General features: G+C 38.9%; 1 protein-coding gene across 3 annotated transcripts in view; it reads left to right on the top strand.

Annotated features, from left to right (window-relative positions):
• Window positions 1-16,881, top strand: part of kcnd3 (potassium voltage-gated channel, Shal-related subfamily, member 3) — a 129,933-nt gene that overhangs the window by 95,034 nt on the left and 18,018 nt on the right. For all 3 annotated transcript variants that reach the window (XM_007557704.2, XM_016674101.1, XM_016674099.1), the window contains one exon: window positions 12,576-12,744. In XM_007557704.2, the coding sequence (XP_007557766.1) occupies window positions 12,576-12,744 (169 nt within the window). The remainder of the gene's footprint in view (window positions 1-12,575; window positions 12,745-16,881) is intronic.

Genomic DNA, 16,881 nt, shown 5'->3' with positions numbered 1-16,881 from the left:
TACACAATAAGTCTCATCATCCCTGCAATCAAGTGTACCGATATCTCCATCTTTATTTGCAACAGTTTATAATTACAACTGTCTGGTCTCTGATCAGTGCTTAGCAAGCAGCATTGCAAACTGGAGTCACTCACAGCCTTTAGAGCAAGATTTACTGACTGCAGTCGATAGTTTTAAAAGCCCAAATGTTAAGGAGCTGAGAGTTTTTATGAGTGTTCAAACATCTGCAGTGCATAGCTCAGTGAATTTCTATTAATTTTATTGTGCCCCCATATATAAGGACAATAAAAACTAGTCTGTTTAATTCTATTCTATATAAAAATAAAAAATAAAAATAACTGAAGAGACTTTGCAGACTTGTTTTTTGTTTATTTTTTTCATTCTCAGAGACGGTGCTTGTCGTGGGGGAAACAGAATTTTTTTTTTTTTTTTTTTCATTCTCAGAGACGGTGCTTGTCGTGGGGGAAACAGAACTAGGGGTAAACATAAATAGTGTAAGATTAACACAGCAACCAGTTCAGCGCAAGAAAACAACATCATGGAATTTCATGAAAGAATGTGGCCATATCTGGTATTTTTACTTTAATATCTTTCTTTTTTCTTACACAAAACTCAAGACAGGTAGGGCTCATGCCCTAAAGCCCCCTCGGCTTCCAAAGTTTCTTGATGAAAGTAATTTAGTTTTACCTTTTTGCTTCACTGCTAAGAAGAAAAATCTCCTGCACAATAGTTAAGGGCCCCCTTTGTCATACATTTCATTTTTTTCAAATGCGTCAGATGTTTTCAGCACTTGACAAGTCTCCGGGCAGTCAGGTTTCGCTATTTGTTCTATTGAATGCAAGATGTGCATTAGCTTATTTCATAAGCTATGCCTTCCATGAAAGTCTGATTCATAAGCCTACCTGCTACGCCATAGCGTGATGTAGTTAACTTTTGAACTGAGATCTGAAAAGCTGGATGGGCTCCATTCTGTTTTCCAGATGATGCAAGACAGGGAGGAACGTGTGCTCCTGAATTATGTGTCCATCAGGGTTTCTGAACTCATTAAATGGTTTCAGTTTCTCAAATCCTTTTGCTTCTAACATCATGTTACCTCAGGGCAGGATATAACAGTCTTTTAGGATTGGTTTTCAGTCTCCATTCGTTTATCTGCAATACTTTTGTGGATTTCAATCAGATCATGTAAAATATTATTTTATTCATTAAGTATTTTAAGTCTTACATTGTGAAGAATTATTCTTTGGTTGTTGATGTGTTTGGCAACTTATTGTTTGAAAGATGAGTGATTAACTGTTTTTTGCATGTTAACTCTGAAAGCTCCTAACAGTTTGGGTCAGAAGTTTACATACATTATAAGCATGAATGTATTTGAATTTTTTTTTATGGTTTTAATGATTTGTTTGAAATGTTTTCCATAGCGGAATGATGCTTATATATGTTTATTGTACAAAATCTGTTAGAAATGAAATCGGATGCATAATTTAATATAGATTTTTCTCTTAACTTTGTTGAATGAAATGGAAGCATGACATTTAAAATTAAAAAAACTACATAAGAGCATTCCAAGAAACATAATTAATACAGAAATAATGAAAAGTGTGCTTAATATCTGCTTAAAAGTTTGTTTTTTTTTAACAGCTTTGTAGTCATTGGTTGATGGCTGCAAAATGTTTGCGGATTTTTGTAGCTTTCCCAGTGATATTTAACAAAGTTGTAGTGATGGTGCATGACAGACAATAATTGAGTCTGTATGCATAACTTTTTCCTTTTGTGGCTTAGAGAAAATCCATAATATTTTCAAACTTTTGCACCCAAATCATTGAAGTTTAAGTTTATGAATCCATGCAGAAAATAATCATTCAAACAAAGCATAAGAATCTCTGACTTATTGTAATAGGTGTAAACATCTGTCCACCACTGTAGATGCTCACTTAAGTTATGCTGGCCTGTTGTAAAAAAAAAACTTTTTGATAAAGACTGGGTAATTTGCTCTCTTAAAATGGATTAACCATTTTTCACATCTAATTGACTGTATCAATAAGCAGTAGGCGAATGGGATTCATATTTATCTTAAACATGTTGCGCTGCCTGTCATGATCTATCATGGAGCATAATGTCGGGGCTTCATTCCTTTAAACTGCCAAGTTCGTTCTCGACATGAACCGCGGCGCCTTACCCACCCCGTGTGTTTGATAACCAAGTAGGAGACGTCCCCTGTGCATGCCTAAATTCCATTTTGTTGTTGAATTGCCTCCGGTGGCGGGGATCCATCACAGAAACCAAACATTTCTCCAGAGATGCAGGTTTCAACCGAGGGTCGTTAGTTCTTGTTTGAAGCTTAATTGAACCACATATCAAGGTAATTGTTCCTCAGCTCCTCGACCGCCCTCCTCCTTACCTCAGCCACGGTGGTTCACTGCTCAGCGCACTCACTGCTGCAGAGATAAAGGGTTTCCTCTTTCAATTATCAGCAGACATTACTGGTTTTATCTATGAACGAGCTCCTATCAGCTCTCCAAACCTTTAAAGCATTTTTCCTGTTATGTTGATATACCCATATTGAAAGTGTGCACCTATCCACACGGACTGAGAATTACCATAGCTTGTTGATATGCATGCGGTATGAAAATGTGTTAATAGCTGAATGGATTTTCATCATCAGTGCGCAGGCAGTCAGTGGTGCAAGCTTTAGGGACTCTTTCTATCTCATGTGTGATTCATATTTAAATGTTGTTCTGCTCAACTCTTCTGGTAATTGTGTTTGAACTTCCTTGTTTTGCTTGGAAGTGGATTCACTGAAGCGTTTTGTTGAAAACAGTCTGGTAATCGCTTATTACAAAGACAGGCACAAACACAGTCGCGCACGATTACTCATACACGCATTTTCTCACATAAATGAGCAAAGCCTGTGACAGGGCCTTGTTATTTAGCACATCCTGACAAATAAGTCTATCACCGGATTTAAAGACAGTCTCCTCCAAGCATCAAACATCTTTTTTTCTTTTTTTTTAGGGATATGTAGAGACTTGGAGTTGCGAGGAGTCAAAGGTTTTAGGCATTTAAAGCGAAGAAGTACGCTGAGTGACTACAGAGGTGAAGGAAAAAATGCGCGTTAGCTCTTTGTTCCCTACAAGTTTAACATTTATGTCACCATAATACATTAATTTACATTTAGCTTCTGTAGACTTTAAAAAGCTGCCTAATGTCCTTCAACAAAAGCACTGTGGCTCTCTTTTTAGTTGTTTTATTTTAATTTTATTTTTTTTCCTGTTTAAAATCCACAATTGAAGTAGATCTCAAAAAATGTGGATATCATAAAAAAAGTTCATTATTTGTATCCCTTATTTCAGAAAGGAAGCCTCATATATGATATAGAACAATCATACATAGCGGGACATAAGCTATTATTTCTTGTAATTTTGATGATCATGGCTTACAGATAATAAAAACCTACAATTCATTGTCTCGGAAAATTATAATTTTATAAATATTAAGTTAATTCAATGAAACAACTGAATGGTCTCTCCAGACTCAGAGACCATTCTGAGTCTCTAAATGGTCTCTGAGTCTGGGTCAGTAGGACAAGTCAGCAGTCACGGGGAAGACTGCTGACTTGACAGATGTCCAGCGTCCAGTCATCAACACCATTCAGAGAGAGAGGAAACTACAGAAGGTCTTTGCTAGAGAAGCTGGTTGTTCACAGAGAGCTGTAACCAAGTATATTCATTGAAAGTTGAGTGGAAGAAAAAAAGTGTGGTAGGAAATGGTGCAAGAGGAGCAAAGAAAGCTGCAGGCTTGAGAGGACAGGGAAGCAAAATCCAGTCATAAATTTGGAGGAGCCTCACAAGGAATGGGCTGAGGTTTGAGTCAGAACATCTGAATCCAGTATGCGCTGATGAAGCTTACACACCTGGGCCAAGGAGAACCTGAAGTGGACTGTTGTTGATGGTGGCAAGCTGCTGGATTTTATCCACAGCTTCGCTGGGAGAGTCTGACAAAAGTGAGGCTACCAGGAAACCCATCAATTACGGGAGGGTCTAGAAAGTCTAGAAAACATTATTTTCAGAGCTTATCTAGTATATCGCACAACCATATCTCTCCAGCCCCAAATTTTGCGATATTGATACTCAACACACCCACTCAAAACTAAAGGAAACAGTTGTTGAAATCTGATCATAACATGGGGATCTGTTTTTTTTTTTCAATGGCAGTCAAGTTAGAATGTTGCCCAAAGTGTGTGTGCGTGCGTGTATGCGTGTGCGTGTGTGTGTGTGCATTAAAAAAGATGGTGGCGATTCCTCAGTGTGATTCAGTGTGAGATTGGTTGTGAAGTGAGTGATGATAATGACCTTTCGTCCGCCTGCAGTGCAGGGTGAGAGTAAATCCCTTTACTTTATCAATTTATCTGTGTTTCTTTCCCCATTCCCTTCTCATCACTTGATAAATGTAAATGAGGAAATAACCTATATGCCTTTATTTGAGTGAGTTCTGAAAAGCTGAAACTGGAAATTGGATTTTACACCAAGTTTCTGGTTTGACAAGGTGATAAACCTTGTTTGAGCCACTGAACAGGACATGTGGCCCTGGATGACCCTAGATGTCAGGATTCAGCCGCGAGCCTCATTGTATTTCGGAACACAATGGTTCATTTCTGCTTTGTGATAATCTCACTTGTGCCGGTGACCCACCCGTTAGTCACATTAGTACATTGAATCTGATAGATTTCAGCAGTTTTTTTTTCTTCTTGTGGATAAAACAGGTGGCACCAGGAACTGACTGACTGACTGACAATAAATGCAACAGAGAAGTTATCAGAGAACCCCGGGGCAGCTGGCAGGGGCAGTTGTCTATCATTTTCACAGGGCACGTTCTAGATTTCAGCTTGTTGGCATGGTTTCACAGTACCCAGGTTGCCATTGTGCAGTTTTTCAAAACAAGGTCACCGCTGCAATTAACATGCTATTCAGAGAGCTGCCATTCACACAAGGGCTGCAGCATCCATTGAATCCAAGGTTAGCGTTTTTATGTGATCTATTCAGAAAGTCACTATTTGTCCAGCTGGAAGTCGTGATGTGTCTCTTTGTTTAGAGCATTCTCGAACTTGATTCAGTGTTTTGGAAACTCACTGAATTTTCTAACAAGTAAAATTCTTAAAAGATTATTTGTATTTCACTTTAAAACTCTCTCAAAGCAGAGGTGAATAATGTTGTCAAATTTGTGTATTTCCTCTTTAAAATGTCCTTGAAGGCTGGTTTATAACAAACATTGATGTGGGCTGGATTTCAGTATTTCAAGTCATTTTCCTCTCAGTATATTCTCGCACAGTGAATTTTCTTTCTCTGTGCCCGTCTGTCTCGGTACCTGTTGTTCCTCCCCCTGCTTATTTCTTGCTTTCCTGTGGTGACATTTGTGGAGGTGATTATAGATGTTTGGCCCATCCGTGAAGAGCTGTATGTTATCTGAGTTACTTCCATTTGACTGGCTGTCCATGAAATGTCAGACAGGACTACAGATGGATGGATGGTTAAGGGTTAGAGGCCTACAGAGGAGATTCTTTCTGTCTGGTTAACTCAATGCAGCCAAGCCACACAAGCCCACGACACATTTCCTACCAAATAAAAAAATAAAAATAAAAAAAAAGAGCTCCACCACCACTGTAAACCTGCAAGGCATACATGTAACTATTTATGGTCAGGCTTTTCCACAAACAACTTACTTTAAAAATGTTCTTAAGCAATATAGTGGTAATGAATAATTTAATAGAAGTCAGACTGCATATACAACTACCTGTTACTTGGCTTTGAAGTAGCAGAACCTGAAACGGACGTACAGTAAATCTTTGGTATTCACTGGGGTTAGTGGCCACAGCAGCCAGAGAAGAGCTAAATCCACAAATGTCTGAGACCGCCTCTAAAATGCCTCCTTTAATAATTAAAAACATCCACCAAATATACCTTAATATCAATTAATACGCACAGTGGAAACTGTCTTACCACTACCCTAGAAGATAATATTCTTCTTAATCTGCTCTTTTGTGGGTATAGCCTATCGGCATGAAGGAAAATGATTAGTGCTCCTGGATTGGCTGCTTTTCAAACACCAGCCAATAAGTCCAGTAACATTGTGTTCAGGTATCTCGGCTTTCCAAGCTGCATTTTCTTCTGAACGTGTTCGATATTCAGAAAATGATTTGGAGTCACGTTCCACAGAAAAATTTTGTGAATCTGGAAATGCCTAATTGTAACTAGGCGGCGTGCACTGGATGTGCTTTGATGAGACTAGATGATCCTTTGCATTTGTTAAATTAAGTACCGACTCTACCAGTTCTCCCAGTTCATGTTACTGATTTTCTGACTTTAGCTGCAGCTGCACCTCTAAAAATCAGAAAATCAACATTTATGTATTACAGTAACTTCATTTAGTTCATTTGATTCATTCACAGGGATATACAGTGTTTCAAGTGATTTTTTTTATGATTATGACTTGCAGTTGATAAAAGCACAAAATTCAAATTATTAGAAAATTGGAACACATGTAAGACCACATGTAGGACTCCTGATTGAACAGTTCAGCTTTTTGACATCCTCCACAAAGGAAGTAAGTCACAAAAGCCCATTGCTGACATTTCTGTTTTCTCAGAGTGCTGTATCCCAATGGATTAATAAAACAAATTATTGAAAAACAAAGTGATAGGAAAGAGCACATAAGCAAAAAGTATAAGCATGGTCCTAAGATTATTGTGAAGCAGGGTCCATTAGGAGTTTTTGGGCAATTCACAAGGCAGTGACTCCAGCTGGAGTCAGCGCCTTAAGAGCAACCGCACACAGAGGTCTAGGTAGGACATCAGAAGTATCCTACTTAGCTGAGGAGAAAATGGGCTGAACTCTTGTTCAGAAATGTCCTTTCCTCTGATGAAAGTGAATTTTACATTTTCAGCAGAGAACATTTCACAATCAGAGATTACTTTGGAGGGCTATTTTATCTGCTGGTGTTGGTCTGTAACTTACAAAGTCTACCTGGGAGCTTTAGGACACCCCGTGCTTTCTTCTGCTGGAAAACTTTACGGAGATGCTGACTTCGTTTTGTGTTCAAATCTGGCCCTTCCAACGCTACCAAATGTGCCAACCTGATTTAATGACTATGGCGTCACTGTGGGTGATTGGCAGCCAAAGTTGCCTGACCTGAAAGAAGGAAATTTTAAGCCTGATGCAATAATGCAGTCGAGCTGAAAGCTGCTGTTAAGCAACCTGGGCTTCCTTATTAACCCCCCAGGTGTGCTACAGGCCGATCACCTCAATGTCGCGCCGGATTGATGCAGTAATTCATGCAGAAGGTGCACCAAGCAAGTACTAAGTGCATATCCTGTACAGTACATCAACATATTTTTCAGAATCTCAAAATTTCTGTAATAAAAATACATGTTGTTATTGGTCTCATATAACATAATTTTTGACCTGCAAATTCTTGACATGGATCCCACTTTTTCAACAAGTCTATATATATATATATGAATTTTATATTAAATTAAGTTTAAAAAATAACCCAAACCCAATCAGCTAAACATTTTGTTTAAAACAATAGTTACTGTTCGTGTTGCCGAAACTGCCTTGCATTTGATGCAAATAAAATAATAATAATTCAAATGCAGGACTATCTTTTCTCCTGTGGATCTTTATTACACTTGGGTTTTTTTATGAACCTATGATTCATGGTGAGTGCTCTATACCTGAACTTACCCTCACAAGGTAAAAACATGCATGAATACAAGGAAATGAAAATCTAAGCTTCTGGGTGCAGCAGTGTTGTCATTCATAAAGAAAGGACTTGGCATTTGTCTGTATTCTAGTTAGATAACTCTTTCAGATGAGCAAAGCTCCAATTGCTGAGTAAATTTACAGCTGAGTGCAACTTGAGAATGTGTTGACATACATCAATATGTTGCTTGTGTGTGGGCAGGCAGTGGAAACAAAGACTGTGGGTGTTTTGATCCATGTCAAATGCTGCCATTCTTATATTATTCTATAAAGCAGTTGTAAAAGCACAGCAAGCCACTGAAAGGACTTCCTGCCTCACGTTTTAATTAGCCCCTAATTAAAACTCCATGAGTTTTGTCTGATTTTATCTTTTAAATATTGCACCAAGCAACTACCGACTAAGAAACTTTGTCCATATTAATTAAGCATGCAACACTTAAAGTTGTGTCTTCATTTCAGTCATGTGGTGGCTAAGCCACTGTAAGCGGGCTGCGGTAGAAACTCCTATCTGGAGACACCTAAGGAGAATTAGAAAGGAATCAGGTGGGAGACATTTTGTAAAAAAGTTATCCACCCGTTAACACTTACAATGCCAATCAACCATCTCTCGTTCCTGCTCTCTCATTTAAAGTCTCTTCTTAAAAGAATCCAGTAAAAAGAAACTAAATCAATGTGACAATATGTTTCTGCAGTGCATGTGCAGAAAAGCTTCTGCACAAGAAGCCGGCTCCGTTTGTGAAGCTGCATTTCACCGCTGTTTGGTTTAATGAGTTCGTCAAAGCAGTACACAACAAATCATGCTACGTTCTGCGATAGGGCAGTGTTTGTCTGTTATCCCGAGCAGCCATAATCACACCGTATGTGTTTATGTTTAGACCATTCATCACACACACACACACACACACACACACAACTTCACAGCAGCACTTTGTTCCCGGCAGTTATCTCACCATCTATCTATATGAGACATTATAAATACACCTTGCCGAGACATGGCACTTCAAGTGATGGGATGTGACAACGCTGACCGAGCACTGACCTCCCCGCCTGACCTTAGTGTGCAGGATTTGCTGAAGCACTCTCTAACTGTACGGAGGGTAAAAAAAAGATAGTTGTGCGTGTTTGAAAGCAGACAGATGGAGAAATGATTAAAAAAAAAGAAAAAAACTTCTGGCTGCTCTACATCTGCTGAGAAAATCTCCTTGCCCTCCCTCTGTTTATCCATCTTTTTCATCTCTGCCAAACATTAACTCTCTAACATCATGGCTGCATCTGCATTCAGAGCCGAGGAAATTACATTTAACTTATCAGACGCGGGCACACATATATGTGCAGCCCTACGCTACATAGCGACGGCTTTTTCTTCCTTCCACTGTACTCAAGCCCAGCTTTATTTCTGTGCGGCTTACAATGACTCAGAGATGGTATCATCAGAGACAGACCAGCTTGACTAAATGGGAGCGGCAAATTGACTGTAGTATTAGCAGAGAGGGGCCTCCATCAGATCCTCTGATAGGATCCCATTAAAGAAAGCTTGCAGATGAATATGATTAGCTTTTCATTCCCCCTAATGGAAACATCTTCTGAAAAGGGGAGAAGATAAAATGTTGTGTAGTGATAGGACCTTTTTACCAGTGATGGGATTGGTATATCCTAATTTGGGTGGAAAGGCCATTAAAGACATTGGAAGGGGGAATAAATGTTCTCTGTAAATATGCTCTCGGTTATGGTTGTGGACCGAAGCGTCTCTCTGTGTGTGTGGGCAGGGCTTTTGCTTTGTTGTTGCAAAAAAAAAAAAAAAAAAAAGAAAACACCCTCCACTCAAACAGCCATATATTGGGGCTTGTTTTTATTCTGGAAACTGTGACTAATGAGCATGAGGTTTCATCTCCCCTACCAAAATAAACCAAATGGGTTTTTGTGTGTGTGTGTGTGTGTGTGCGCGCGCGTGCGTGTGTGTGTGTGTGTGTGTTTTTTTTGTTGTTGTTTTTTTTTTAATTCATGCATGTATGTGTGGCTGTCTTGGGTTTTTACTTTCTCTTAACAAATAGCAAGAGAAGTGCCTCATTAAATTATAAATCAGCACAACTTCTAAAGCAGATTATTGTTATGTTTCGGAGAGCATCTTTAGTGCTTTTTGCCAAGTGCTCGAACAATCAGCTTTTTACACTGGGTGCTTTGTTTACCAGCTTAATCTTTTGTCATTTGGTTGCAAGTTTGAGAACTAAAAGAACTGACAGTACTTTTAAAGTTTTAAACTTTTTTTTTTTTTAAACGTGGTTATTTTTAGGTTTTATTGCAGAAGGTGTGATGCCTTTAAAAGACTCACAGCTCCTTGTGCACAAGTTGGTGTATTAGCATGCAGCAGTAACCAGCTGATTTAGTAGATCTGGACTCTGCCAAGTCTTTAGACACCTATAATGGACCTAATGCATCCGGAGGCTGCAGCCAAATACCTCTCTGTACTTTGCTGGTCGTGTTTCTGTGAATATGTCTGTAAATGGTAATCATGTTGATAAGACTTATAAGAAAATGCTTGTGCACAAAAGAATTACATAAATTCACAAGAAGACGGTAAGGCAAGTTCAATTTAACCTATTTTACATGCAACATAAAAGTGTTTTTTTTTTAAGTTACAAGATGAAAACAATATTTAAAAAATTAATATAGATTAGATCAATTACTAATGCTTAATCAAGTTTGGCTTTTACATTCGGCTAATTATATCAAACAAAAGGCGTTTTGCTAAAAAAAAAATGCACTTTTACATAGAGCTACATCATGATAAATCCACATTTTTCTCACTCTTTCTTTCATTCTGTCTCTGACCTTTAGCATGTTAGGTTTTATGAGCTGTGTGGGTATCCATCCAACAGGCGTAATTAGACATGGGCCACATCAGATCCAATGCTGGTACTGAATTCTGATATTCTGTTGTATTTATTGCAGTAATGATGTCAGTGATGACAAAAAGTCCAACTTCAGCAGGCCAGCAAATTCACCAGATCTCCTCGAAACCTCTCTCTGAACTGCTTAAGAGCTCTGTGATCAGGAAGGAAACCCTGATGATCACAGAGGATCAATCTTACCTCATGCATCGTTCATTCTAGCTGCTCCCATCGGACACAACGTGTACGGTTCTTCTATCCAGGAAAAACAACTATAAGAAATTATGCAATATCTGCTTTAAACTCGTTAATAGGAGAGCTGCTCCCCTTTCTTTTAAAAGTTTACCGAAGTAGTGTTAATATTCTCTCTTTCATATGGGTTTGGTCATGCTGTTTTATGTATGTGTATTAAAGGATATGTGGAATTATGTGAGAATGCTTGTTGATGAAGGTCACCTGTTGGGAGAGAAAATAAATGCTTTTCTATTCTGTCCTATTAAAACTAAAGGTGGTCCAACAAAATATTAAATTGTTACCTTTCTGTCCCCCAAGCATTGTATATATGTGTGTCTATACTTAGATAATGTAAAGTAAAAACAATTCGATCTCTATGAATTATTGATAAACATCCCTTTAATAAAATACATAAATACTGTTTTCCTTCTTATACACGTGTGCAAAACTCTGTACTGTGTATAATTTCCTTGACAAACCCTTAATCTCTGTGTGGCACACTGAGTTCAGTTTTGACAACGTGACGTCTACATCAGCTTACTGTAACCTCTGTGTTGCAGGACTTGTCTGTCATGTACTCTGTGGCTCAGTGGAAAACGGTATCACTCGGTTTTCCCTGTTTCTGACACTCTGCGTTCACTTCCTCCACAGCTAATGTGAAAAGACACCATGGAGCCAGATTCATGTGCAACAAGCTGCTTCTGTCTTCCTCGCTTTGCCTCCGCAACTTTTTACTTTCTGCTAGTCTCGAAAGCCAAAGTGTTTCAGTGACTCATTGTCTCAGTGGTTCAAGTGAAGAAAAACTGGCTTTTGAATGTGTCAACATGTGTCTAACATGTGTTTGCCGCAGGCTTTTTAATAGCGAAGTCATTCTAAAAGCGATATAAAATGAAGTCATTTGTAGTGCTAGTTTTTTGTTTTTTTTTTCCAACTGAATAACTACATGTTACAGTTCACTGTAAAAGGAAACATTCGTCTTTTTGACAATCAAGTCTTTACATATTTACTGCTCATTTGTTTGCTTAACTAACTTAAGTTTTGTCCAGTTCATTCAGTTGACCTTCTGCCTCTGAGAAAAACAAACAAAAAACAAGGTTTTAGTCATGAATAAAAATGAGCACTGTTTAGAAATAAGTTTTTGTTTTATTTTTCAACTTAACTGGTGCTATCTTAGGTTTTGGATTTCTCCTCTTTTGTCTTTTCCACTGTCGTGCCAGCACCCTGAGCATATCCCTTTGGGGGAAAATTGTAAGATATGTACTGTAATTGAGTTGTCTCTTTTTGAGCGTGGGGGGAAAAAAATTGCTTTTGACTTGCAAATATTTTAGAAATAATTGGAATAAATGTCTTTTGGGAAATGCGCCTGGCATTCACAGTGTCCTCGTCCTTCTCCTCTGGAAAGGTTAATAGTATCAGATCTCAGTGAGTGAGTCAGTTGACATAACTGTGTCATTCGGTGATGGAAAAGGTTTGGTTGCAGACACCTTTTTTTTTTTCCAGTCAACAGGTCGGCTTTTACTCTTGTGAGGATTGATGCATGCGGCACAAGCCGGCTACAAAGATGAAAGTCAGATCTAAGGAGAGTGACCTTGCAGAAATATTTCAACAATTTATTTAGCAGGGTCATCTATGCATGTCTCCATTGCAAGATTTTTGCTAAATTTATTTTATTTTTTTTCCTCTCCCCTGTGTCTCACAGATATGGTGACATGGTCCCAAAGACGATTGCAGGAAAGATCTTCGGCTCAATCTGCTCTCTGAGTGGGGTGCTGGTAATTGCCCTTCCTGTTCCTGTCATCGTGTCCAACTTTAGCCGCATCTATCACCAGAATCAGAGAGCAGACAAGCGGCGGGCGCAGAAGGTTCAGGTGAACACAGTTTTATTTCTCTTCAGACGGGCCTCAGAGGTTTGGACCTACAGTCTTCCAGGCCAGTAGGGGGCTCTGACAGCTTTATACATCAAACATACCTTACCTTAACCAACCCCTTATTGCACCTTGAGATCAGTAACTGCCCTCTTTTTTCTCAGGACAGTTGTAACGAGGATCATAATGATGAATTTGTAAAAATCTTAAGTGTATTTTTCACTCTTTTTTTCTGCCTCATCAGGTATGTTATATTGTTAGGTAATGTATTTTCTTGATTCTTTTTGCTGCCAACTAAAAACCACAAAAAATCAATAAAGCTGATTATGTTACTCACGATATGGCCCTTTAGACCAATTCACAGAGGTGCCTGTGGATTAGTTAAATTAGCTTTGTTTTATTTTTTGTGTTGTGTGTCCAGTGTAGTTAAGTAAGGTGCTAGAATCATGATTTTTCTCCAGCAGAACCCCAGCTTTGGGGCACTACTTTGTCATTCTTCTGTTCTGCTTGAAGCATCACTTAGCCATGTGTCTTGAACAACCAGAAGTAAACTAAAATTTGCCATTTATTATTAAAGCTGCAAAGAGCCTAAGCTACAAACATTTTTTTTTTCCTTCATGCAAATCAAGAGAGGCAAAAGCGGTAAATAAAATTGACGCAAAATTGTATATGATATTCACAGCGAGTCACCATTTGGTTTTATGTCAAATAATGACTATCAAGTTGCTCTAGACAAAATTATTTCAATATAAAAAGATAAAAAGAAAGTTTTCTTTTGCATCTCCAGACAGATGAATGTTTTTCTGCTTCTTCAAGACAGTTTATTCGTTTCCAGGCCAAATAAGAGACGTAATCCCTCAAGTTATCTCTTGGTCTGCCCCAAGGCACTCATTAGATCCTCAAAATACCTCCGCTGCTATGTTTCAGCACGAAGAAGCTGCAGCTTCACTTCCCATCTTTTACTTTCTTTCATCGCTCCATACAAGGGAACCTCAGTTCAGCGTCTTGTACTTTCTCTCACTGCTTCTGTCCACACACTTCTCAGGGCTGTCTCGTGAACATTAGATTGTCATGAAATTCGAAAGCCTCACGTTGGACCACACAGCTTCTCACAAAATCTGTGGGAGAAGGGAAATGATGTCGCACTTATTTATTAAAGGATTATCTACATTTAAAATTCCATTTTCATCAAGTAGGAAAGATAAACATGTGCCAAAGGGATTTTCCACCGAGCGGTAATCCATAACCCATTTGTTACAAAGGGATTTATTAACATTATTGAAGTCTTTTGCTACACGTTCCAAAGCCAGACAAATGATCTCCAAATCACTTCGTATATGAGTAAAAATCTGAAATTCATCGGGTTGCACAAACACTCAGTAAACATATGAATCAAGCACACGGGCAGAATTTCATTTTGTGTGTATTTGGGCCATCAGTATAAATAATACAGACATAAACAATATCTGTATTATTGACTTATTAACTTTCAGCTGAATAATTCTATAAAATTAAGCTGCTTTTGCCCTACATACAGAAACGTCCAGTGTTTTGCTAATTTTGCTGCCTGTCAATTTAAACTTTTATTATTATATACATTCTTAGCCCTTAATTACCTGTGCTCTTTAAACTCTAAACTCTTTACCAAAACTTAATTCTTTCAATTCAGTAATTTCCCCTTTTTGCACTATTTCCACATTTTGTTCAGCAATATAATACAGTTGATTTTATACACTGTACAAAAATAAACTTTTCCTGTCTCTGTTTGACATTAGATCTAACCAGACCTTTCTGATTTTAGCTCCATTATGTTTGCTAAATATTTTACTGCTAAAAAAAATAAATAAAATAAAATAGAGTAATGAGACCACATGGAATCAATTTAAAGGAAAAAAATTAGAAGCTTTCAAGCTTGAAAACATTGTAAATGGAGAATGACTCTAATATTATCACCAAATTAACTAGAAAAGTGGCTTGAGGACAATAAAGTCGATCAGAAAGCCTTGATTAGTCCCGTAGAAAATGTGTGGACACTGTGACTCAGTTGTACTGATTTTGTCAAGAGGAATTAGCCAAAGCTGCACCGCGGCTGTGGACGATAACATCAGTTTAAATGAAGATCTACCCAATGCTATGCAGCTACCTTATGTAAACACTTGAATTTCACTGTAATTACAGACACATTTTTCACAAGATTGATCAACTTTCTTTTGAAAGAGTTTGGGATTTAATGACTCAGTCCCCCGTCTGGTATATGTCGCTGCCTTTAAATCTTTTTTTAAAAAGTCACTTTTATTTGCTGCATCCAAAAGCCAAACCGAGTGTAGCAGCATCAGCTGGCTCTCATACAAAACTGAGCTGGTAATCATAGTTTGAGGGCAAGCCTGACAGTTTTTGTTCGCCGTAGATAGATCGTGTGTTTGCTCAGAGCTGGCAGACGAGCACATGCAGACACATATTTTCAGAGTCCATCCCTCTCTCTCATCACTGCCATTCACGGCTCTTCAAAGCAAGGCCTTTTTTTTCCCCCCCTCGCTCATCTCCTTCCTCCATCCATGCTCGTCTATCCGCCGCTGCAATTCTCCCAGATCCGCACTTGCATTTCAGTCTCACCTTTCCTGTGATTAATGCCATCCATCTCTGGACATGTTCTCTGGTTGCTGTTTAAATCTGCAACTGTGACCTGACCGCTGCCTGAGTCTTAACTAAGTGTAACCTTGTCTGCCGAACAAGGCTCCTTTGTTCCACAGCCAACTGCTCAAGAAGGAGGAAGAGGAGAATTGGGAAGCTGAGGGAATTATCTAGACGGAAAATGGGTCGAAATGTGATATGAAGAACTAGACGGAGGTAAAGGAGGGGGAAAGGAGTGGGACAAGAAAGGCCAGAGGGAAGGAGTGAGCAGAGGAGGCAGAGGGAGCAGAGACATGGGATAGAGCTGGAGGCGATGCGTGTCCTGATGTTGTGTTCTTTCCTGAAATAACTATCACCCAGATGAGGTGCTGGCTGGAAGGAAAGTTTATGTCTGTAGGCCTGTTTATGTGTGCATATGCATCTGTTGAGTGAAAATCCCCCATCTGCATCTGATGGAGGGCTGCATCTGTGCAGCAGCGGCAGCTCCGTGTTTGGACCCACCTCACTTTCAGTCAGGTTCAGTCTTCTTGACCTTCTCCGTATCACCTTCCCGCGCGTGTTCGCTGAGCCGCAGTGTTGCGCAGTGTCCTAAAACACTGCCACGCCACCAAACACCCACACCTTCACCCGCCGCCAATGAGGCACTGTAGCATGGTGCTGCAGATCTCATTAGCCAGCACTAAACGACTCTCTTCAGGCACTCTGATGTCTCGTTGGTTTGCCCCGCGGTGAGGTCAGTGATTTGCTTCAAGCACCAGGACATCCAGTGGATTGCTTTCCTCCCTTTCAAAACACCGTGACTGAAACACCTTCTCTCCGCTTTCATGATAATGTTGCACCTGGATGCTTTGATCTTCAAAACGACTTATTGCGATGGCAATTGAAGATCTAAGTGCCATGGATGATGGGAGATTTGCAAATGTGATATTTTAGATCGCTTAGATTTAATCGGTGCCATTTCCGACTTTAATTATCCAGCGTGATTAGGTGTTGCCACCATCCTCACAGACCTGAGACCTGTTTGGTGTGCTCCAAACATATTGTTGCCCTCTAGTAAAAACAGGCTTTGAGAATTGATATTTCCAACTGCTAAATGTCTAAAGCTTTACTGTTTAAATCAGTGGTTTTCCACTCTACTGTTTTAAAAAAGTAATGATAAGTAACTTAACTTTAATTGCATCTCTACTAAAATTTTCTACTTCTCTTAGCTTTGTTCCACATCTTGTTGGGGATATTTGAAAGACGTTATTGGCTTACCATCTCACGCCATAATCACGTTCAAAACTGCTATAGATATTTTAATGATTTACAGAGAAGAAACAAATCTGTCTACTCCGGGTGCCCACAGAGAAATCAGTTCATCCTCTAGGAAAACTCAACAGGACAATGAAGCTGCTTTTTAATATCTCATCCTGTTCATAATAAATGAAAAGCGACTGAATATGATTGTGCAAACCCATTTTTTGACACGAGTCCTGCTTATTAGATGCTACATAACTTAAATATATA

The sequence above is a fragment of the Poecilia formosa genome, unplaced genomic scaffold (genome assembly GCF_000485575.1).
Source record: "Poecilia formosa unplaced genomic scaffold, Poecilia_formosa-5.1.2 Scaffold90, whole genome shotgun sequence".
Taxonomy (NCBI): Eukaryota; Metazoa; Chordata; class Actinopteri; order Cyprinodontiformes; family Poeciliidae; genus Poecilia; species Poecilia formosa.
The sequence above is the reverse complement of the archived record's forward strand: the minus strand, read 5'-3'. Positions and strand labels throughout refer to the sequence as shown.